The 23,195-nt window shown below is 40.9% G+C and overlaps 2 protein-coding genes across 2 annotated transcripts; one reads left to right on the plus strand and one right to left on the minus strand.

Moving 5' to 3' along the window:
* The first annotated feature begins 1,049 nt into the window (after positions 1-1,049).
* pstpip2 (proline-serine-threonine phosphatase interacting protein 2) lies at positions 1,050-11,203 on the plus strand. Its single transcript, XM_069169930.1, has 14 exons — positions 1,050-1,985; positions 2,799-2,899; positions 4,961-5,035; positions 6,546-6,580; positions 6,689-6,795; positions 6,886-6,948; positions 7,548-7,640; positions 8,341-8,386; positions 8,644-8,723; positions 8,816-8,914; positions 9,280-9,376; positions 9,545-9,629; positions 9,732-9,763; positions 10,672-11,203. The coding sequence occupies exons 1-14, from the start codon at positions 1,953-1,955 to the stop codon at positions 10,725-10,727; spliced, it is 1,002 nt and encodes a 333-aa protein (XP_069026031.1). The 5' UTR covers positions 1,050-1,952; the 3' UTR covers positions 10,728-11,203.
* dhx29 (DEAH (Asp-Glu-Ala-His) box polypeptide 29) lies at positions 10,573-23,194 on the minus strand. The gene is made up of 28 exons (XM_069169918.1): positions 22,896-23,194; positions 22,340-22,413; positions 22,143-22,256; positions 21,916-22,045; positions 21,677-21,825; positions 21,437-21,577; positions 20,928-21,054; positions 20,583-20,741; positions 19,824-19,992; positions 19,429-19,549; positions 18,940-19,332; positions 18,592-18,858; positions 18,341-18,484; positions 18,040-18,216; positions 17,726-17,866; positions 16,833-16,977; positions 16,603-16,723; positions 16,406-16,490; positions 16,147-16,235; positions 15,375-15,503; positions 15,126-15,201; positions 14,813-15,037; positions 14,579-14,715; positions 13,819-13,909; positions 13,421-13,717; positions 13,135-13,266; positions 12,789-12,885; positions 10,573-12,343 (listed from the first exon to the last, which is right to left on the minus strand). The coding sequence occupies exons 1-28, from the start codon at positions 23,047-23,049 to the stop codon at positions 12,288-12,290; spliced, it is 4,140 nt and encodes a 1,379-aa protein (XP_069026019.1). The 5' UTR covers positions 23,050-23,194; the 3' UTR covers positions 10,573-12,287.
* Between the last annotated feature and the right edge of the window lies 1 nt (position 23,195).

Raw genomic sequence — 23,195 nt, forward strand, 5'->3', positions numbered from 1 at the left:
TTGTTTTAATCTTTAACAATGTCATGCATTTTATAATGTCACATCAAGTTCATATGTGGAATCCTAATCTGGAAAGTAACTAAGCTGTATGACGAATGTACTTCTCAGTAAAACAGAGTAAATGTACTTTGCACTGCCAAGTTTGCACTAAGTCGCTGCACACTGCAGATGATCCACAGTGCCGACTGGTCACGCGGTTGCAGAGGTTGTGGTGCGTCGCTGCTGATAACAGCTTTGTAAAAATGTTTTGACCAGGTTATCCCTTTATTGCCACGTTCTTGGCGGTAGTACCATGAAAGATTTTGTTTTCAGTGTAAATGTACTATGGACGACGCGCTTATTTAGTCATGTGACATTTTGTTTTTGTTATTGTGTTCGATGTCTCTGAAAATAAATTACCTAATTTCTCTCTCACTCCCTGGACGTGGGAGGAGATACACAAAGGTGTGTGTGTGTGTGTGTGTGTGTGTGTGCGCGCGCCTATGGCACACATAATGAATAAAATGTAAAACATCAGCCACACAGCTGGGTTTGACAGGTCAGTTTGAACATTACTTGCATACTGGTGATTGGAGTGGGCAGATCGTGTATATAAAACTTGACAGGCTTTGAGCGTTAATTGTATAAATATTGAATGGACCAGGATTGTAAAGGACAGTAAAATAAAGAGTAAAAAAGCACATCTGTTGCAAATGTGAACTGAAACCTCACATGATCTGTTACAACACATGTTAAAACAGGAAATACGCTCACACATACAGTGTTGGGCTGGGCCTGAAAATCATAAAATGTCACCTATTTCGCAAGAAGTATTCAGGCCCTTTCCTTATGTAAAAGTAATAACAGTAAGAATACTTCATTACAACTACACATCCTGCCTTCAAATTGTTACTTAAATTTAATTATGTACTGTAATAGGCAAATATTAATCCATCTTGCTGCCTAATATTTACTATACAAAACTATTATTACTGACGCATTCATGTGGTGCTGGTTGAGGTGAAGCTTGTTAATTTTTAAACCGACTTATGACTCTTTTCATTTTGGATTCATTTGCTGGGTATTTTCTTGTTTTATCAATAAGCTGTCTGGTTTTGCAGAGACCAAAGTGAAACGGCTTGTTTTATCGACCCGACAACCCAAACCTCAAAAAATTATAAAAGCAATTAAAAGGAAAGGCATATAATCGTTGCATGTTATAAACTAGAAACACAAAACCTTTTCCAGCATTTTGTACGGAAAAATACAATTAAAATTCTGTCAATCATCTTTTTGTATTACATGCTGAAATATTACTGTTCACAACGTAAATTTGTTCAAATCAAGCGGACCACCATTTCAATTATATGAAAGTGACCAGAGGTTGTTGGAATATTTGATTGTGGCTTAAATTCAACAAGCATGAGAGATGTTTGGGGGTAAGCGTTACGCAGTGCCTTCTGGGTAATGTAGTTTATTACGGGCCATTACAACCCACCTGGATAATGTGATTTGAAGAGGGCAGAAAACTGCCGGTAGTCCGTACCCGGTGAGCACCATCCCAGTCAATTTACTGCTTGTAAAATATTTGTATTTTACAAATTTTAAAATTATTTGTATAGTGCACTCATGTTATTGTATTAAATAATTTCAATGCTTCATTTCATATTTTATGCTTTTGTAAACTATTTCAGCCTCACTAATATTTTACTGGCAACCTGTAAACTCTGTAAGTACTTCAATCATTCACCAGAGGGCAGCACACTCAAAGCCAACGCGAGGTCATGATAATGAATCTATAATCTATTTTTCTGGGGCGCCGCTTGTCATCCATACTGCGCATGCGTCAGTTTGACCGGTTTTGTGCAGCTTTTGCATGCACAGTCCACATCTACTGTGGCTGTAAGAGAGGAAGACACACAGTTACACAGTGGTAAAGTGATAAAATATCTGCTGCCTGCTCCGTTTCAGTTATGAAAAACCTTCATTTCAAGGATTTCTTCTGGGTGAGTTACTTGGTTTTGTTGGTTGTTTAAAAAAAAAAAAAAAAAAAAAAAAAAAGTATTTATTCACCTTTTTTTATTTTTAAACTAACTTTTGGTGTCTAAAAAGGTGGGGCGTATCCAACACAGGCAATAAGAGGATGTGTTTAGTGAAGAAATTTGACTGTTTCAACATCATTTCTATTTCTATTTTGTCATGACAGGAATTAGCTGTACTATTTTTGTCCTCATATAGCACTGAAAAAAATATTCACATCCTTTTTTTACCTATTTGGAAATTTTACTGAGACAAAATTACAGAAATAACAAGAGCATGCAATTCAAAGTATCAAAACAAGATAATTGGAGTAAAAGTAGAATATTTTCCTCCGCAGTAGATTCAACTAAAATGGAAATACTCAAATAAAGTATCACAAAACTTTGTACATTACTTAAGTACATCTACTGAGTAATGTTAAATTTCACGAAAAGGTGAATTTACAAATGACATGGCCTCATATCTTTTAAAGAGATAGAAGGTCTGAACGGTTAAGAGGATGATTACAGGCTGTTACCCTCACCTTATCTAAATTGTGGAGATGTACAGCTCAAAACATCAATTTGGACTCCCTGTGAAAGATCATGATGTTCAGCTGTAGATTTAGGTCTGTGTAGCGCTGTTTAAACATGTTTAGACAGAGTGTGCCTGTCATAGAACTGGGCGTAGAGTTGTTTGGTATAGCAGATAAATCCCACAGTATTTCATAAAGTGATAATATATAAAGAGGAAAACTGCAGAGGATAAACAGAATTAAATATTTTTCCTCATGCTGACAGAACTCGGACCTGACCTGCACCGGTGGCTACGACATCATTATTCAGTATCTGAATGAGGGCAAAAGGACATGCAAGGAGGTGGAGGACTTCATGAAAGCTCGGTAATTCCATGATCCATAAACTGTAGGTAATGATGTTGTTGTCATGCAAAAGGTAGGCAGCAAAATGGACGGGCACTTTTTAAGTTAAGGCTACAGAAAACAATCCAGTGTATCAAATTCATTGGTACTTGTGGCTTTATAATAGTTCGAGTTGCAATCAATTTTATTTGTGTGACAATCAAACTATTAGGTTTCATGTTTTGAAATTTTTTTCATGTGTAACATAGAGATGTCGAGAAGAGACAAAAGAGGTGAAAGTGGAGGAACAAAGTCGTGGAAAGTTGCAAAGTTTGTTATTGACATCAGTGGAGGATGTTACGTTATCTTAAGACATAAGAAAGTGTGGACACTGAGAGATCAAAGACAGCAATTGAATTAGATGAAAGACTTTGCAAGGTTGACAATGCTTTCACAAGAAGACTTTAGGGGCATTCAGGTCAAATGTGAGAAGATGTCTTTCAATGACAGTACAGATTTTAGATCAATGTTACAGCATGTTGCATTCGATTCTTCAGAATTATTGTGTCATAAGTTTGCAACCTCCAACAAAAACACATTAATTAGAAATTGTTTCATAGCAAAAGCCAACAATCTATAATTGTGGTAGAAAAAGTTGTCACCATGAGACTATTAATGGCCAGAAAGGCAATAAATACACGCATTTTGACACAAACCTAAAAAGTAATTGCTGATTTGTTGAACTGGATACAAATGAAGGTAATTGAATGTACTAATCTGGATGATGTCCCCTACTTTTTTTTCCGTCAATCTGCACGACTGCATTACCGACCAGCATGGGCAGGAACAGAAAAGGTTTTTGACATACAGCATTGCAGCTATCAGGCACAGACGGTTAATTATGAAGCATCATCTGACGAGTCACATTGTATTTTTTAATTCGTCCTTCCTCTTGTAATTATCTACCTGACCTCACACATGCACACACAAAGGAGGATGTTACCCATTAACATCACAGAAAGTTCCGTAATCAAACCGTAAGTAGCAGCAGTAAGACTGAATAAAAGTTCAGTAAGATAACACGCCAGAAGGGAAGTTAGCTGTGTGAAAATGGAAATCAAAATAGGATTAAAACTTTAAATCAAACAGAATTTGTTTTGGTTTGCAAACATGAATACATTTACAGAACACAGACCTTTGACTCAGTAGTCGTCAATCTATTTGTGGAGAAATACACGCAATCATTTGCATCAAAGATTAGCAGCACAGAAAACCTGTGTTATGTATTCTTTGAATTATACTTATATCTAATTGCCCTGTGGAGTTATTTATTTATTCAGATCAATAAAATGATAAGGTGATTTCAGGTCAGTAGGACTAAAAATAGTCGGAGCAGTTACTTCCTGGTTCGGCATTCTTGTGTTTCACATTCGCTCCATTAGTTATTGTGTAATTCTATCAAGTTCACTGGGAAATGATAAACAGCCGAGGTCAGTCGATCTACACACTGTGTGGTCTGTTTGGGTAAAATTTCACTTTTAAGTCCCTATTTAGTATTTGTAAGAAGCCTGAAAACATTTCTTAAAAACTTTGTAACATATTTTATCTGTTAATTAATATACTATTTACAATTTGAAGATATATATTTTTACAAATGGGTTTTACTATATTATAATTTATTATCTGTTCATACACCAAACTGCACTCATAGGAGACAGATTGCAAATAAGCATTTTCATATTTATTCCACTTTTGGTCCAACAACTTGATGTTACAGGAATGACAGTCATGACTCTCTAGTATAGGAGCGCTTTTGAGGGAGCCAGACAAACTCCATTTATAGCACCATGTCAATGGAAATGTTTCCTTATGTCAACAGTCATACAGTTCAATTTATCAGATCCATATCTACAAATTTCCACTGGATGAACACCAAATTGTGTGTATATGTAAATAATTGATAAAGCATCACCTATCACTGATGTCAGTGTGTTTGCTTTGTTAATCTGCAGTTCTTTGGCTGACAGGTTGCCCTGCTTGTTGGTTTGTTCTTTTTATGTATATGCTTGAATGCAAGATTCTGTTTTTGGTTGTTTCTTTTAGGGCATCGATTGAAGAGAAGTACGCCAAAGATCTCCTCAGTTTGTCCAAGAAGGTGTGTGGACACAATGAGATGAAGTAAGCAACCTCTGCGCTGAGACGCTGTTATTATATGTTTTAGCTGCAGCTAGTTTAATGCTTGAGTGTCTCTGCAGAGCTGGCAGGGTAATTATTAGTCTGGATTGAAGTGTGATGCAGACACAGGGGTCAGAGAGAAGTTTGAGTCTGGTTACCAAACCCAGGATTTTTCTGAGTTTCTTAACCCTCGTGTTGTCCTCGGGTCAAAATGATCCGCAGCTGTGTTCAACCAAGTTCTATTTTATTTCTATATTTTTTGGGATCATTGGTGATCATTCTTTAAAGAAACCCTCACAGCCTTCTTGTCACCAATGATCCCAAAAAATATGAAAATAAAATAGAAATTGGTTGAACACAGCTGCGGGTCATTTTGACCCAAGGACAACACGAGGGTTAATAATGTTAGTCGGTCTGATTTGAAGTGCTGGAGCTGGCATGTTTATTTTTGAGCAAGCCTAGTTCCTGTTTAAGTTGGTGGTCACATGATCACTGGCTTTGTTTCGGTTTAGAGGTGTTAAAAAGGAAGATTATTGGCGGATGGTAAGACAGTGAACATGATCTGTTTTATAAATTCATAGTGGTTTATTAATAATTATTTCTTTTAAAGAAGCCCCGTGGGATTTTCTCATAAACGATCAAGAGTTACATTTACAATAAATTAACGCAATGTCAGATTGCATTGTGGGATTCCCTGACACGTGCATGTGTCATCCAATTGCCTTAAAGAAGTCTTTAATTTCACTGTTATTAAATATTTTTTATGCTTGCTTGAGGCAGCGTTGGCACTTGAAAAATGGTTTATCAGATTGTGAATTGTTGGGAGACATTGGATAAAGTAGAAGTGAGATTGTGCTGTTGAATCCTTTGTGGGGGACTTTGAGTGAGCACCATCAGACCTGCAGCAAACACCATCTCTGTGCTACCGACAGCAGTTAAAGGTTGATCAATCCATTTTCTGACACTTGTCTAGGTCACATCAATTAAATAAATCTAAACTTAAGGAAAGTTCTGAAAACATTTGATAATAATGAATAACAATAGTCCTGATCTTTGGCACTTTTGCCCCTATTATGATGAGTATGGCAGGTATTATATAACATTCTTTATGGTATTTTATAAGAAATAAAAACTTTTAAATTTCCCTCAGAAACCCTGCTTTAGCTACAACAAACATGTCAGGCCTTTTTGACCTCATAAAACATTTGAAAGGCCAATTCTTGCAATATTTTAGTTCATTTATTTTTTTTACATCCATATTTGCTTGCTGGTTTATTCTCTGCTTTTGTTCGCATGTTATTGCCGCCACAGATCATAAAACAGGCATCTTGGGTTATTGTGCTAGACACAAACAAAATGGTCACCTTTTTCTGTGGCATTACTCTGGTGGTTGAATATCTCAAGGGGAACTTTAACCGTAATTCAGCCTTGTGATTGCTGTAGAGTAGATATTTAAAGCTGCTGGTTCTTACGTGTGAAATCAGTCTGTAACCTTTTCTCTTACTTTTTTAAGCACATTGAAAAGATCGCTGGACATGTTCAAATTACGTAAGTGCATTATTTTCAGCCTTTAACAATCTAGTCCTTATTTACTTGTATGTTTCAGATCATAATTTCTGTGGTGATTGCTATTTCAACCACACTTTTACCCTGCAGAGACTGAACATGTGAGTCTATCCCACTTACAACTGGCGCAGAGCATGAGGGAGGAGGCCAGGAAAGTGGAGGAATTCAGAGAAAAGCAAAAAGAAGTTCGGAAAAAGGTTGGAGGTTTTATCAGAACTGCTGCACTGAGGTAATGACACTGAGGTCACATACGAAGTTGTTGACGAGATGTGACTTTGTTGTTTTAGACAGAACAACAGATGGATGGTCTCCACAAACAGAAGTCGTCACAGTTCAAGAAGACGATGGATGTAAGTAAAGTGTTACTTAGTTATTAATTCAAGATTAAATGAATTACTTAAATTACCTTTACGCAAGAAGGATTATTTTTCTTATCCTTGTAATGTGTTATTGATAATTTGACCTGATTAGCATGCGGAGTCAGTCGATATTACAGCTGCCGTAACACTCCGTTATCCACATTTAAAGGTGTAACAGTTCCAGTTCACATCTTGTTTTCTAGCCTCTGAAGAAAAGTGAAAACCAAAAGTCTTTGCACAAAGCCACACAAGTGGATTACCCATTCATGAATCATGTCAGAGGCCTTTCAATTGTGTTGTGAAGAAGACAGTCAAACCCTTCTCTGTTCTTCCTCTTCAGTGGAGGAAGTGGGTTTGACCAGTCTAGGAAGTAAACTGCTGACAACATGAAAATCCTTGCCAAAAGAAGAAGTGCTTGTCATGTCTGGTTCAAATGAGAATAAGAATTAGAACTGATACCTTCTGTCCAGCTCTGTTGGCCTTTGTCTACCTGTTTTTGTAGAGTTTTATCTTACAACTTTTGTGAAGATGAACTTTATGTCTATAATGAAATTGAAATCCTCCAAAGTTAACTTTCCTGCTGTCCCCAGTCTAAGAAGACGTACGACCAGAAGTGTCGAGACAAGGAGGAAGCCGATCAGAACGTGAACCGAAACACCAACAACCCCAAACAAATGGAGAAGGTACAGTGACAGCCTCATCACGTGGTATGAAAAAGGATGAAATATACATTTATCATTATAGTTATTTTCTCTACATTTGGACTTTGAACTTTGAGCTGTCTTTCATGTAAATGTAATGTACGTCAATCAGCAAATACAAAAAACAAAAAAGTGAAAAATAAAGCAGACTTGAAGGTTTTTAGTGACAGAGGTTTGCTTTTTTTGTGAATCCTGTCTGACTGATTTGACTTGATGCAGTCACAACTGCTAGAAAAACATAGGAGTTTCACAATAAATATTCCTTATTTTTCTCTATACCTCAGACTTTCTCCATTTACAATGTGAACCCGCTCATTTATTTCAGAAAAACACCAGACTCAATACAATCTCTTCGATCTCCATTTTATTCTCTGGTGCCACCTGTGGCGAGGAGTTGTAACTGCAGCTGCATTTTTGGATTTACATTCCCAGAGATCCAAAGACAGTCATTTGTGATTTTTCCCGGGAATGTCGCCCAGACACTCAGCTCATTCACGTCATAATTCTGCAAATGCAAGTGCTTTCATCAGCAGGCCACTCAATCCATTGTCACTAAGGTAGTGACTAATCAGAGGTTATTGCTTTAAGATAACCTCATGTGATTTATGTTTTACTTGGTGTGTTAGCCAGGCCACACACAGTTGAAGCCTTTTCTCATCTGACCTTTGCTGTCATCTTTCAGCTCTACTCAAAAGCTCAGCAGGCAAAACAAAATGCAGAAGAAGCAGGTACGTATACTTTGCTTCAGAATGAAATATCTCCACAACCATTGGACAGATTATCTCTAAATTTGGTGCACACATTGATGTCCCTTAGAGGATGAATTATAATCACTTCACAGCCTTTAACTTTTCCTCTAGAGCCACGATCGGGAATTTGTTCAGTACTTTGGTTTATTCCTATCCAATTGCTGGATATGGATAAAATGTAAATAATATGACACAGCACATGATATATTGTTGTTTATACTGCGTTCCATTGGCAGACAGGTTATACCACCAGAATGTGACCACACTGGGGAAGGTTAGAGACGATTGGCTGAACGAACACGTCAAGGCCTGTGAGGTAAAACTGTAAAAAAAAAACAATTCCATGAGTTTGAACATAACGCACATCATGTAACTGAGCTGAATGTCTCTGCCATGTTTTCCCAACAGATGTTTGAAAAACAGTCGATGGACCGCATCAACTTCCTGAGAAACACAGTCTGGACTCACCTCAACCAGCTTTCCCAGCAGTGTGTGACTAGTGATGAGGTGAAGACCCCCAGCGGCTTTTTAATAATGGATCAAATGAGCATGCAAAAATATGAAAGGGGTCACTCATAACACCATGTTAGTGTTTTTTAGCTCATTGTTTTGGTTTTACAGGTTGTAACTTTACTTTTTGGAGTATTTCTCACTGGTCTTACTAACCAAGCACCAGGCAGCTGTTATGGGTTGAGAAACCCTTTGTACTCTAGCTGCCCAGCACCGAACAGCAGACAGACACATAATTGTCTCAATTTTCTAACCTTTTTAGGCAAACTATTACACAGAGTGTTGATTCACTGGACTCTAACCTAACTTTCATTATCTCCCTGTGCATGTGCGTTTGTGTGCGTGTTTGTGTGCGTTCATAGCTGTATGAGGAAGTGAGGAAATCATTGGAACAGTGTGACATCCAGAAAGACATTGAACACTTTGTAAACCTCAGACGGACAGGTGATAAACCAGCAGGTATGCATGCAGAAAATATATTTATAATATCATTTATAAAACTGTGTCATTAACAATTAACCAGCTCTGCAATGCAAACAGAAGGACGAAGTTCTCAGCCAACACACAAGCACACACTGTTTCATCTGTTGCCAGAAGGTGAACTGTGTCTGTCTTCACCTCTAACAGCTCCAGTTTTGTACGAGAACTTCTACAGTGGTCAGAGTTTTCCAACTGGAGCTCCACCCTCTCGACTGCCTCCACCAATCATCAGGTAAACAAGTCTGTCTGTCCATTTGTCTCTCGATTTTCTGCTGCATCTGCAGAACATTCACGGCACAGTCTTTAATGTTTATCTTGTTTTGTAAATTTGCAGGAGGGGTCTGTTACCCGAGCCAACTCACAACAGTGAGTATGTTTTGTTTTCTATTTAAATTAAGTGTACAGTCAAGGCGGGGCCTTCAACTGGTCAAAGTAGGCTGCCAAAAGGCCTAAGAGCACCGGGGGCCCCAAGAGTCCCATGTTTACCCCACCTCATCAATTGGGTCGACAGAATTAGATTAATTAAAACGATTTTAGGAAATTTGCACCACTCAAGCAGAATATCAACTCTGTCAGTATGTGCCATCCTCAAGTTTGATCAAATTGATGAATTATTTTTCTGTGTTTAAGTATTCGTAAAAAAAACTGTCAGGTCAGTATTAATCCATCATCAAGTAGTGCTGCAAGTTGCAACCTATTTAAAAAAAATAATGGTTTCACTGTAGAGATGAGACAGATTCAGTTGTTTTTTTTGGTTTTGTTTTTAAAATTTTGAGTTTACAATCTGAGGAAACTTGGTGAGCAAATATTCAGAAATTTGGGCAATTACGTAAACAATTAATCAATTACCAAACTTGTTCCAGTTGGGTCTCTGTTTGGGTTGAACAAGTGGACTCGTTAGGTCGGCAGGTACTTAATCCTGAAATGTAATGAGACCAGCACAGAGCTCGGACAGTACAAAAGGACCTTGCCCACTTCATAGTCCACTACTTTGTTTCTGAATAAGAGTTGAATTTAAAGTCAGGTTGGGTCAGTTTTCACCACTACAGGGCCGACACAACGACACTTCAAACCAATTATTTACATGAATACTGGCGTTCCACGGGAAATCGTGATAGTAGTGAAAACTCCTATTCTTACGTGAGGCTTGTGGCAGTGTTTGTGAAACAAAAGTCTTTTTAGGGGTGGGATTGGAGCATGTGCCTTTATTATGAACTTGATGCTTGTTTGCATGGATAACAACCACACTGTTTGGATGTTTGCTTTGATTTCAGTTGACACAGACAACTCAATGATGCAGGACGGAGGCTACAGCGTTATCCAGTACTAACTGTTGTTCGTCCTGTGCAGCTCTGTGGCTTTATGATGGACATCAAATTGACTTGCAATAACTCAGAACTTCCTTTTTTGTAGTTTCCTGTAAATATTAGGTTACACCAGAAGGGGAAAAAAAAAGTGTCATAACTTTGTACATACAAATTCTGAAGTGAGGTTTTGTGTTTTTTTATGAAACTTGTCACTGTCGTAAACATCATCATTTTAAAGATAGTATCAGTCCAGGCTGAAATAGATTTTTGCACAACATTTTGATGAAATAATACAGAAGGTGATTAGATAAACACATAAAACAGTGATGTCTGCCTGATTACTGTACACTGTGTCCACACAGTCTTTTAATTGCTTATGTGTTGTCTACGTCATGCGAGGCTCTTTCTTCTAAACAACTGCATCGTAGTTTATCTTCATCTTTGTATTTATTTGTACTCTTTTTAAATTTGAAACGTGAAATAAAGTATCATTTATTTACTCGTTTTCATTTCCTCCTCGATGTGAAAGCAGAAAATCTACTGACCGCTATCTTGTGGTAGAAAAGGTTCTCACGCACACACACAGTACACATTTCCATTTTCTGGATTTTTGTTTTTGTTTTGTTATTACTTAAGTTGGAGCCTAATATTTCGACAATCGTGTGAAGTCAGTGGTATGAACAATGTGGTAACATCCACTTTAAGAAAGTTAGATGAAGTTCTATACTCTATATACAGTCAATGTTTCATTGATGTAAACGTGTGTGTGATGATGTCGTACAATATTTTTTGGATACTGGAGGAAGATTTTTGGAGGTTTTGCACTGTGTCATGCCAGACACATAGGCATCAGAGAGCTCTTTAAAACTTGGCATTATGACAACACACATTTCAGAAGCAAAGAGGACACAAGAGGCCAAACCTGGATAAGGGGTTAAACCGGGATTTTCCAGGTATCCTGGCTGAATTAAGACTTTGTTCAGTTTCAGGGAAGCAGTAGCGTGTTTACGTGTGTGTGTGCAAGTGACGCATTTACATGTGAGCATGTGACATGTTTAAAATTACGAATAAGCCAGGGTGAACTGCCTAGACTAGATCAAGCCTCGTTTTACTCTTTCATCCTAGATTTCTTAATCCTACTTTTGTGAAACAGCCTTCAGACCATTGACGTGAGAAAATCTGGTTATTGACACATAATCTGGAACCTCTAATTCTAATTTGATGGATTTGAAGCTGTAATAAATGGAGAGATGCACATACTTTTTTCATTTGACTTGTAGTTTTGGTTATTATTCAAATTAGTTATTTTGACTGTCCACCATGACACATCGAACCTTTCAGATAAAAACAAATACAGATTTATTTCCGCCACATTTGGCAATAATATCTTGTTTTGTTTCTCCTCTCAAATGTCAGCATGTCTTTATGCATGTCATATTATACAGTTCACCTCAATGTGAGTTAAGAGTTCTTGGTGACCATCAGTTCACCTTTAGGACGGCCACATCTGTCCAGTGGGTGCTGTGTGTGTCCGCAGGTGAGCTGGTTCTCCGGTGGCATTCAGATCCCGCGGTGGTGCGATGTTACGCAGCATGCTCTGATTTGATCAGATCCAGAATCAGCTGAATGGTCGTCTCACCTACATCAGAGAGACAGGAACTAATCAGAGCTAGCAAAACATTAAAAACGATGACATGACAGCAGACTGTATGGTGAAAGGGAAAGGCTGGCATTATTCCACGAATCGCATAAACAGAATAAAGCATAAGCAGATTGGTCCGTGTCTCAATACTCTCTCACAGCTTGTCTGTGGCTCCGAGCCAAAACATAAATCTTGTTGGTTTTTTTTAAATAAAAGGTTGATAGTTTCATATTTTAAAAAGGTTAAGTATTTTTCTATCACAGCTGGGCGATGTAGTTTTCAGCAGACATTTGTCATTCAAGAGTACCTAGAGAACAACTTTTGGTCCCAGAAGGGACAACAATGTAACACCATTATTTTAGTGTGACTAGTACAGATAGTGTACGTAAACGTTTATTTTAGTGTTCAGCTGCTAATGTAAAGGGAAAACTGCCTGGATTACCTTCTAGACTCATCCTCGGGTTCTCCAGCTTCTTTTCAAGCAAAGAGTCCATCAGTTTCCTCAGGTGTTTGAAGATCACACCAATCCGCACGGGAGCCTGCAGATATAAACACACATGACGCACACGCTGATGTGGTCCTTCCCGGACTTTACTAAGTCCTGCTGAAATTTAAGTCCTTTAACTCCCTTATTCATTGTTATAAATAACTTGAAACAAATTAAACAGACATGAAAAAAAGATCCAAGGACACAACCGCTGCTGCTGCAGGAAGATGTAGAAAAGTAAAAAGGTTCAACTTCAAATCCATGCTGAGCCAATCAAAGAGCAACCCCGGTGACCTCTGACCTGGAAGTGGATCCATCCGTCCAGACTGATGAGCCTCTCTCTGTGTTGAATATCGATGTCGCCTCCAAACAGCAGCATGGGGAACGGAGATATCAGAGTGGTGTCTCGCAGGTAGATCTTCGTGTACTTCACCTGTGAAGAACATTTATTAACACAAGTGTGCATTACTGATAAAAAGAGATATCTCTCTCTCTCTCTCTCTCTCTCTCTCACTCTCTCACACACACACACACACACACACACACACACACACACACACACACACACACACACACTTCATCCGTACCTTCTCCTGGTACAGCAGCCAGCCGTGTGTCTGCAGGTTGCGGTTGACAGATGACGGGTGGACCTGAGCTCGGCCTTGAGGCGTCTCCACCGTGCAGGCCACCCGCTCCAGCACGTCCACAGACGGGGTGCACAGGACGCGGGCCACGCTGTCGTAGAGCCCCGCTGTCAGCACCGCGTTCAGGACGGACATCTGCTGCTTGGACAGCGGTGCACCAGGCTGCTTGGAGCGAGAGGAGGAGCGGGAGGACCAGAAACCCGCCTGCTCCATCATCCTCATCAGCTCATGCTTCACATCCTGCAAGGAAGATGGAGTGGAGCACACGGGATTAGACGGGAGGAGGAAGAGAAAACAGTGTGGGTTAAAATAGGTGCATGCAAATGGATGTGACCCGTTACCTCTATGGTGATGAGAGCTGTTCGATTGAGGAAGTGTTTGTGACAGTAGGACATTTCTGTTCTCTGTCCCTCAGACTGAGAGTTCTTCCACCTGAAGTTAAACACAATACAAAGAAAATAGTACATGAGAGATGGTACCTCAGATTAATCTTCTCTATAAATACAAAACAAATCAAATGTTTTGGTGGCCATATATGTTCGGTCCTTTCTTTCTGAGTATCTCCACTACATTTATTAAATGAAGCCAAATAAATAATAATAAATACGAGGATTTTGTCCTTGCTAATGCCGACAGCTTCTGCAGCTGTTGCATGTTTGATGACGCTGACTGAACATGTCATTGAACAGCGTCCCACACATACAGTCCACTGTTGCACCACCCTCACTCGCTTTTTTCATGGATGACAAAAAACGCTCACAAAAATGTAAAACAAAAACTGCAAAACTAATGTTACTGTGAAAGGATGGCAAGAAAGAGGATTCAAGACTTTCTGATACCTTCAAAGACCATTTCTGAAGGAAATACAGAAGATAGATACCTTTTCTCCTCCTTTATTACTTACTGCGGTGCCATAGCGCAGTTTGCAGGCTACTAAACGCATTTCTTCTCTCCAGTCACTCCCATAAAAACATCTCAGTGACATTAAATAAGTATTTGTGTGATCAACGGGAAAGGCTTCGAAAAAAAAATCCTCAACACCGCCCTTAATAAACAGTGTAAGTGTAAAGTGGAGCCTTTCAGAGTGAGACTTGTCCGCACCCCATGTATGCGTTGTATATGGTCAGGTGATCGGAGTTGGCTAATGCCAGCGCAGCTTTGGCCAAGTTAGCTTCATCCTTCCTGTTCATGGGTGTGGAGAAAGGAGACTTCTCTGTGATGGCTGCTGCGATGGTCGCCTGAAACAAACTTTTATTAATATATTTTGGAAGACATGAAACAAATAATAATTAAAAAACGATATATTTTTTTGTATCATAAAACAGTGGGACGTACTATGGGCTCCAGGCAGCCGAGGATGGCTCCGTAGATGAGCATCTTGCCAATCTTGACATTGACCGGCAGACTGGCCAGGTGGTGTCCCAGCGGGGTGAGGACGTGATCGCTGGGGTGACACGCGCCGATCTTCCTCAGCAGGTTGACGGCGTTACTGACTGACTGGGGCTGAGGAGGGTCCAGGGCCCGGCTCAGGAAGTCCTCCGGGGAGCCGTACTGACATTTCTACCGGAGAGGAGATACACCGTTTAACTTCGAGTGAACTTTCATCTCTGTGTGTCTGAAAGTGGTTTTTTTTATTTTTTTTATCTACCATGATATGAAGACAGAGCTCCTCCAGTGGGACCCGAAGAATCTCTGGAATGGAGTAATCCATGAAGGCATCAAACCTGAAGCCAAACAAGAGCAGAACAGATCAGCGCGTGACCTAAAACAGGAGTGAAGTTTAGCTTTTTCTCTTATTTTTTTGGATGAACACATACTTTATATCTGATGGGGAACCATTTGCTTTGTGGCCTCGATTGGATCCACGTCTCTGCACACTGAACTATGAGCTCCGTACCTGTATTTTGGGTAGAGTCTGAAGCAGAAGCCATTTTGGACACGTCCTGCTCGGCCCTGCCTCTGGAGGGCGCTAGCTTTGGAAACAAACGTCTCCACCAGAGAACTCATCTGGCTGCTCTCATGGTACCTGAAGGACACAGCACAGTGCAGTCAAGTCTATGTATAACCAGCAATTAGAGTAATTATTATTCACACCAGTGGGATTCCTTATTTTCAACCGCTACTGAATGCATGGCCTTCAAACTTGTGACAGATATTGATTGTTCCCTGATGATAAATCTCAATAACTGAGATTATGTTGATATTTCTGGTTTTAAGTGAAATGTGTGAAACTGATGGATTGTCATTAAATTTGGTTCAGATATTTCTGATGGTTATCAGGGATCATTACCAGCTCAAAATTATGTTTTGTCCAACCTTTTTTTTGTTTTAAATGATTGAACGCCTACAAGTCTCAGCTGTACTTTGTGTTTCGTGCTAATTAGTAAATGTTAGCATGCTACAATGCTAAACTAAGACACTGAACATGGTAAAAATTAGACTGGCTATTATTAGCGTTTAGTTCAAAGCTCTTTGTTTTCTTTTTGTCGCTTCCTAGCGTCAATTCACAAACAAACAAATAAAACATATTCTGAAGAGCTGATAAAATCCAATAATTTAGTTAAAAAATAAATTAAAAAAAAGGAATTTAGTTTAAATTAATGTCAGATAATGTAATAGAAAATAGAATAACAAGCAAGACTTTTCTGGTACTGCTCATCAGCTCTCACTTATTTTCTTTGGTCTTCCCAGTGTCAATAACAAATACAACGTCGGGAATGGTTACACCGGTCTCTGCAATGTTAGTCGACAAAACGATCTGAAGGAGACACAAAGCAGAAAATAGAAGTTGTCAAAACACTCAAGAGAATTAGCTGTAGTGTGAGATATAAAGTACTTTACAAAACAACCCTCATTGAATTGCATCACATTTTCCTTAAATCTAATTTCTTATTTCTCATTTTTGTATTATACCACATTGAAAAGTACCTTTCTAACTCCAGCAGGGGGCACTGTGAAGGCAGCAGCCTGATCCTTTGATGACAGAGTCGAGTGGAGAGCAACAATCCTAAACCTAAAAAGGCAGACAATATTTACAGTAAGACGGAGGGAAAAATGTTTCACCATTTATTTTGTTTTCAAAGTTTATTGGATGACAGTAAATTAAATTGGCGTCTGTACGTCACCTGTTTTTGTCCCGGAACCTCTTGTCTGAGGAGAGCAGGTCGTACAGCTGCTGGATGTGAGCCAGACCGGGCAGGAACACCAGAACGGCTCCACCCAAGTCTGCAAATTGTGGGGCTTTGTCTGGCAGGGACACCAAGAAAACACAGACAATTAATACAAAATAACAAAACCAAAACATGTGTAATTATGCGCGTAATGCTGCCTGAGTGGGCCATAGATGTGTTTTTACCTAAGTAGTACACGAGGTCAACGAGCAAGTCCATGTTGATCTTATTCGGGTTCATATACTGCAGCACGAGTCGAGTCCTGCTGCTGAAGTGGTCGAGGTCGGGGCCGAGGTCCCAGCCGGAAGAGGAGTCCCTCATGATCACCTCCTGGAACAAAGAGGAGCACACACGTTCACTTAGATTTACAACAATTAACAGTCCACTCTGTGTTTTGAGGTAGTGGGGCGGTTTGAAATAACATCCAGGATTCACAAACTTCCAGTTTAAGCTGATAAAACAAGCGAACAACCACGACTGTGTCTATCAACAACAATGCGAACGTGTCATTTAAAGTGAAGTCTGAATTTGAAAATAATGTGACAGGTAGGTCAGTCAAATATCACCTGAATGTGCAACTCATCTTGACTGTAAGGAGCTTCACAGCAAATTATATCTTTTTGTTTCGCTGTCTGACCTGCAACTCCGTTACAATGGTTCACTCTCAGTTGTAGTTTCTAATTGAACAGAAATCTCAAAGCCCACTGTACACTATGTGCTGATATTTCCTTCAGGAGATGGTAGAGACCAAAAACAGAGCTAAAAGAGAGGAAATATTGGGCTTAAAAATATAAAAGGTGATAAAATGTCAGTTTTGTGTTCACAACTTGTTTCCGCTACCAGCAAGTGCGAAAAAACTTGCTACTGTGTATTTTCAGGTGCTTCGACTGCTAACTTATCTGAGGTTTCTGGAGATGTGAGCATTTGATGATGATAACAACACCTTAGATCAACAAACAAGATATAAAATCATACCAGAATTATATAGTGATAATGGACAAAAAGACAGTGAGCAGGTCACATACACAGATAACACTCTTCTACCTGATATAATGCTGCAAAAGAAAGCCAGCAGTACCTGGTGCTGCGAAGTTTTGCCCCCTTTTTGTGTGATAGAGATGCTGACTTCCTCTTCTTCTTCGAGAATTTTCTGGCAGTACTCCGAGTCTTTCTCCAGGACGTATCCTGTCTGCTCCACTATGTCTTCTAAATGAAACACCTGGAAACAAAAACGCAGTCAAAACCTCGGCCATATCCTCGGGTGTAACCATGATATGGGTAAAAACAAATACAGCTTAACCCCGATATTCACTAAACTTTCAAAGTAGACAAAAGGAATAGTTAAATTAGATTCTGTTTCCAATAAAGACAAACTACAACAGCTCATCTTACCTCCACTGGGAAAGTCCTGCCAGGTATGGTGATCACTGGGCAGCGGTTGAAGTAGTTGGAGAACTTGTGACAGTCCACTGTGGCGCTCATGAGGATCAGCTGCAGGTCCGATCTCCTCATCACGACATCTTTCAGGATGGTTAGCAGGAAGTCCGACTGCACACTGCGCTCATGGACCTGCGAGGATGAAGGTAAAGAGGTGGAGGGATGACGATGAGTATATTAGCCTGAAAGGTGGTGCAGAACTGCGTAAGTAACCTAGAAGATGCTAAATCTGCGTTTGATGAGGAGCTGTTGGTACCTCGTCTACGATGATGTGGGTCAGGGAGCTGAGGTGTCTGTCATGCTGGAGTTTCCTGAGCAGGACTCCGGTCGTACAGTACAGCAGGCGGGTCCAGTCCCCGGACTGGTTCTCCATCCGGATCTGGTATCCGCAAAGCGACGACTGAATTCAACAAAGAAAAGTGGTCGTTGAAACAGGAGACACCGACACACGTACAAGAGATAATCACTGTTTTTACACAAAGGGCCCACAAACCCCCGTGTTCTCACCTTGGACGCCGGTCCGTCCTCGCAGCCCAGCTCCTGGCTGACTCTGCAGGCCAGGCTCATGGCAGATATCCGGCGGGGCTGAGTCACCGCGATGTTGCAGGGCTGTGCTGCTTTTCCTCCAGTCAGCAGCTCCTCCAGGATGAACTGGGGGATCTGAGTGCTCTTCCCGCTGCCCGTCTCACCCGCCACCACCACCACAGGGTGGCGCTGCAGAGCCTCCAGGACACGATGCCGATGTTGAAACACAGGAAGCTGCTCTCGCTCTGCCTTCAAGGTTGGACACTCGGTTAATGACGTTGCTTTATTTAATGAAGACGGCACTACGTGGAGAAGTTAAAGTGTATTTACCTTCAGTTTGTGGGCGAGTGGTGACGTTTTCAGTTTTTTCAAAAGCTCTCTAGCTGCCTCAAGTGCTCCTGCCCCTTCCTTCCTCCCTCCTCTTTTCTCACTCTTGTCCTCCTCCTCTTCTCGCTCCCCGATTTCAAGACCAGCCAGGTTCTCCCAGGATTCTTCGGGCTCCTCGTCGTCAGCCCCGCTCAGCCCCAGCTGTCCCTGGGATCCCGACCCTTGCCCCCCCTCACTCTGGTTCTGCTGCTGTTTGAGTCTGGTCAGGAGCCGGGAGATGAACTGGTCTCGAGGTTTGTTGGCAGCGGTGCGGGTCTCTTCCTGCTGCTGCTGCTCGCTGTCTCTCCACTCCAGCCACACGTCTCTGTAGGTCGGAGGAAGGAGCTGGTGCACCGACTGCATGAAAGAATGGGAGGGGAGACGAAAGAGTTGGCTAAAGGCACGAAGATGGATTCATCTAAAAGAGAGCCTGTACCTGTTAAGACATGTTACCTGTCCTTTCACCAGGCTGTAGAGCGCCAGCGTGGCTGCCAGATGCTGAGCCTGCATGTTGTCTTCAGTCAGGATGGTGGGACAAACTTCCAGAACGTCATCGACCCTTTGAACACGCACCCTGATGCACGTAAAGACATCATGTGAACACAAAACAGCTCTAAATTTAGTCATAAGCCTTTTTTAACAAATCTTAAACAGCATTACAATCTACCTCTAGTTCTGCATGTTCTGATGGTTTTAATCATCAGTCTAAGTAACGCAAAAAACGTTCTTAAACATTGTCCACTTACTAAAGCTCCTCTTCAAAGCTTCATACAATATAACGTATATCTTTGTAAATAGAAACGGTTGTTTTTTTGAGCTGGGACACAGAATCACACACACATACTTACTTGCTCCTCCAGTATCTACCAGCAGGAACCTTGTGAAACGTCGGCGCTGGACTTTTAGGGAGGTTCTTTCTGACCCAGTCGATGAGGAACTGTTTGGGAGACTTTCCCGTCCAGCTGCGAGCCGTGTAGTCAAAGTTGCGAATGTCCTTCGGCTCGTTCTTTCTCACCACTGCAAAGAAACACGGAGCAAAAAGATCAGAAACAAAATGCGTCTCACACAGAAAAAAAACTGCAGGTTCTCCTCAGAGGGTTCTGAAAGCTGGAATCTTAAATTACACTCCAATCAAAGTTTTTCAGGTACAACATCTTAAAATCTTACAGCCTCAATGATGCAAGAAGGTTGTCAGGTTTGTGGTTGTAGTTTCTTCTGCTGTGTGTCGGACTAATCGCCTCATTAACATTCTGAATGTCTCTTTACCTGCACAGATAAATGACTGTTTCCCTCTCAGTCTTGGATCATCTTTGTACTCTGACTGGACATTTTAATGAACGACCCAAAACATGTAAGCGAAGGTCACCGAGCCCGTTTCAAGCAACATTTCAAAAAAGTGGCTCTGGAAACGTCCTGAATTTGTATCTCCCAGTGAGATAAAGTAATGATCATCTATTACAGTGGTACTATACAGTCCACCATAATATTACATACAGCTACAGTTTCTTAAGAGTTGATATTTACTAAATCCTGTTGAAAAAAACACGTTGAACCTGTTTTATTCATCACTGCATGAATGGCTGAAGGTGTGTGTTTGGTAGATTCACCTTTCTCGGCAGGTGGTTTCTTTTCAGTTTGTTCAAATAAACTGAAGCTGAGCACCTCTTTGTCTTCACTGACTGGAACTACTTTCTTTTCTATTTGAGGCACGTCCACCACTTTTAAGGCCGGATTGAACACGGGGTGAGACTCCATCTGCTTCATTTCTTAAAGAGATAAAACACTTTGTTACATTAGGGGGAAACTGTTGGTCAAATAACGTCAACATACCAGAACAGGTTCTGAAATTAATAAGAACAAAAATACATTTGATGAATGTGACTTGAATGTAATAGTTTATTCTCTCTCACACTCACACACACACACACACACACACACACACACACACACACCTTGCTGTATGACGCGTATTCTGTCCTGTGCCGTCCTCTGACCCGCCTTGTCTCCTTTGGACTTGGCAGTAGCTGCCATTTCTTTAGCGTCATACAGTTGAGCAGTGAGGATCAAATACCTGTCATTCTACGCAGAGAGACACAATACACACTTTTATAGGGCAACTGAATTTAAGAAATATTCCGACAGTTTGGAATAAATGCTTATTCACTTTCCTGTTGAGAAATAAATGAGAAAATGAAAACCACTCTAATGTCTCTCCATTTAATAAGAAGCTAAAACCGGCAGCCTGTTAGCCTAGCTTAGCATAAAGACTGGAAACTGAAGGAAACAACTAGACTCTGTCGGCCCACCACGACCTCTAAAACGCACTAATTAACATTTTATGTTTTTCTTGTTCATTTAATTCCCACAAAAGCCCAAAGGAAAGCCGTCATCTTACTCTTTGACAACAAAGCAGATTCCCCCAAAAACAGTCTCATCGTTAATTTGTTTTAATTTTACTTACCGGATCAAACTTTTCGTCCAGTTCAGGATTGCGCGTCTTCTTCCCCACTTCCTCTTCCTCCACCTCTTCCTCGTCACTGCTCTGCTCTGCGTACCTTAAGATCCAATCCTTCATGCTCGCAGCTTCATCCTTCTCTGTGGCCTGGCAAACACCACACACACACACACACACACACACACTCATAAGCCTCTTCAGTATGTGTGACAGAAGACCCACACTGAAATGAGTAAACACACAAACCTTGGTGGTCTCCTGGCGGGTGTTGTTGTTGTTGTTGGGTGCTTTGGGGCTCTGAGCTGCAGGTTGCTGCTGGGTGGGAGGCTGGTATCGAGGACGACTCTTCTGACTCTCCTCCTGCATCTGTTGGGTGAAACCGTCCGGCAGCTCCTCTGTGGAACAACAAAATCCGGAAAGTCACAGTTTTGCCTTCAAGAACGGCTGCGATGATGGCGTCTGAATGACTGCGGATTTTCTGTTACCGTCTTTAAGGTTGAGGCAGAGCCAGTCGAGAGCAGAGTGGAGATCTCCTCCGTACAGGACACTGCTCTTCATCGCCTCTTCGATGTGTTCTCTATTAAAGTTGAACTTCTGCAGAGCTGTGTACAGGTCCTGCAAGCGCATGAGGAGCGAGCCCACCACCCACATGTGTTAAAACACCAAATCAGCACCAACGCTTATGTATCAAAAGGGATGGTTTTGTCTTTACCAGCAATTTCTTGCTCGTAAGTCTGCCTGATATGGGCCCTTTGTCCCCGTTCTCCTGCCTGAAATCATTGACCAGCTTAATGATCTTCTTCTCCAGGTCAGCTTGGATAGCAACCTGCGTTAACAAGTCAAAATCACATCCATTGTCACTGTGAATATTTTTCAGCACGAAAGATGTCGGACACTTGATAGACTTACTTTCAGAATCGACTTGTCAGAAACCCCACCAGTTTCCACCTGGGCGGTGTTGGAGAGACTGTAGGTCTTCGGCGCTGAGGTGTTAAAACACAGACGTCAAGCTTCTCTGACATAAACATTGTTTAAAAATGTTTCTGAGGCAGATTTTTATTTAGCTACAAGAATGTTATATATATTTTTAGATTACATGGCAGATTTGTTGATCATTGATTAATATATTGACCCTTTTAAAGTCTGTAAAATGTCAAAATTTACAGGTTGATGTCCACCATAAGTTACCAGACCTCAATGCTTGTTTACAAATCCGACAAGAAATTGGCTGAGAAATCTGGCAAGCAACCAACCCTACAGTAAAATAATAATCACTGTTAGGAAACTATGTTGAAGTACAAACAGGGTGAATTCACTAACAGCACAACAAAAACATACAGTAGGTTTGATTACGTTGTTGCATTACTGCATAATACTACCCACCAACTGCAGACTGATGTAATGAATATTAAAAAAAACAAAACAATGCACGGAGTGAATCTGTTAGGTTGTCAGGTATTACCACCTTTAGACTTGCCCTCTTTGGCCGGTTTGGCTGGCTGTTTCTTCGGTTCCTCCGCCACGCCGGTCCCCGTCGCTGCGGCACCGCTCCTGCCCGTCGCCGCCGGGACCAGCGGAGCCGCCGCGTGCCCGGACGATTTCTTCTTCTTCCCCCCCATCAGGTCGCCAAAACGCTGCCTGCTTGTTGTGGCTTCTTTTATGTGGCTATACGATGACAAGTCATCAGCGAGGCGCTGAGCAAGATGACACGAGAAGCTAAAAAAAAACAAAAAAAACAAAAACGACGCCGAGAGGTGTTTCGCTT

The sequence above is a fragment of the Embiotoca jacksoni genome, unplaced genomic scaffold (genome assembly GCF_022577435.1).
Source record: "Embiotoca jacksoni isolate LCO1_2020_lvr unplaced genomic scaffold, fEmbJac1.0.p SCAF_10, whole genome shotgun sequence".
In the NCBI taxonomy this organism is placed as follows: domain Eukaryota; kingdom Metazoa; phylum Chordata; class Actinopteri; family Embiotocidae; genus Embiotoca; species Embiotoca jacksoni.

Bases quoted from the DNA above. Each gene is read 5' to 3' on its own strand.
- pstpip2 (XM_069169930.1), top strand. From the start codon at position 1,953: ATGAAAAACCTTCATTTCAAGGATTTCTTCTGG. The intron at 6,581-6,688 runs GTAAGTGCATTA...TTTACCCTGCAG, and splicing joins GCTGGACATGTTCAAATTAC to AGACTGAACATGTGAGTCTA. The intron at 8,724-8,815 runs GTAAAACTGTAA...TTTTCCCAACAG, and splicing joins AACACGTCAAGGCCTGTGAG to ATGTTTGAAAAACAGTCGAT.
- dhx29 (XM_069169918.1), bottom strand. From the start codon at position 23,049: ATGGGGGGGAAGAAGAAGAAATCGTCCGGGCACGCGGCGGCTCCGCTG. The intron at 19,550-19,823 runs GTAAGTATGTGT...TACGTGCATCAG, and splicing joins GGTAGATACTGGAGGAGCAA to GGTGCGTGTTCAAAGGGTCG. The intron at 16,724-16,832 runs GTAAAAACACAT...TGTCCCTGCCAG, and splicing joins TGACCTCGTGTACTACTTAG to ACAAAGCCCCACAATTTGCA.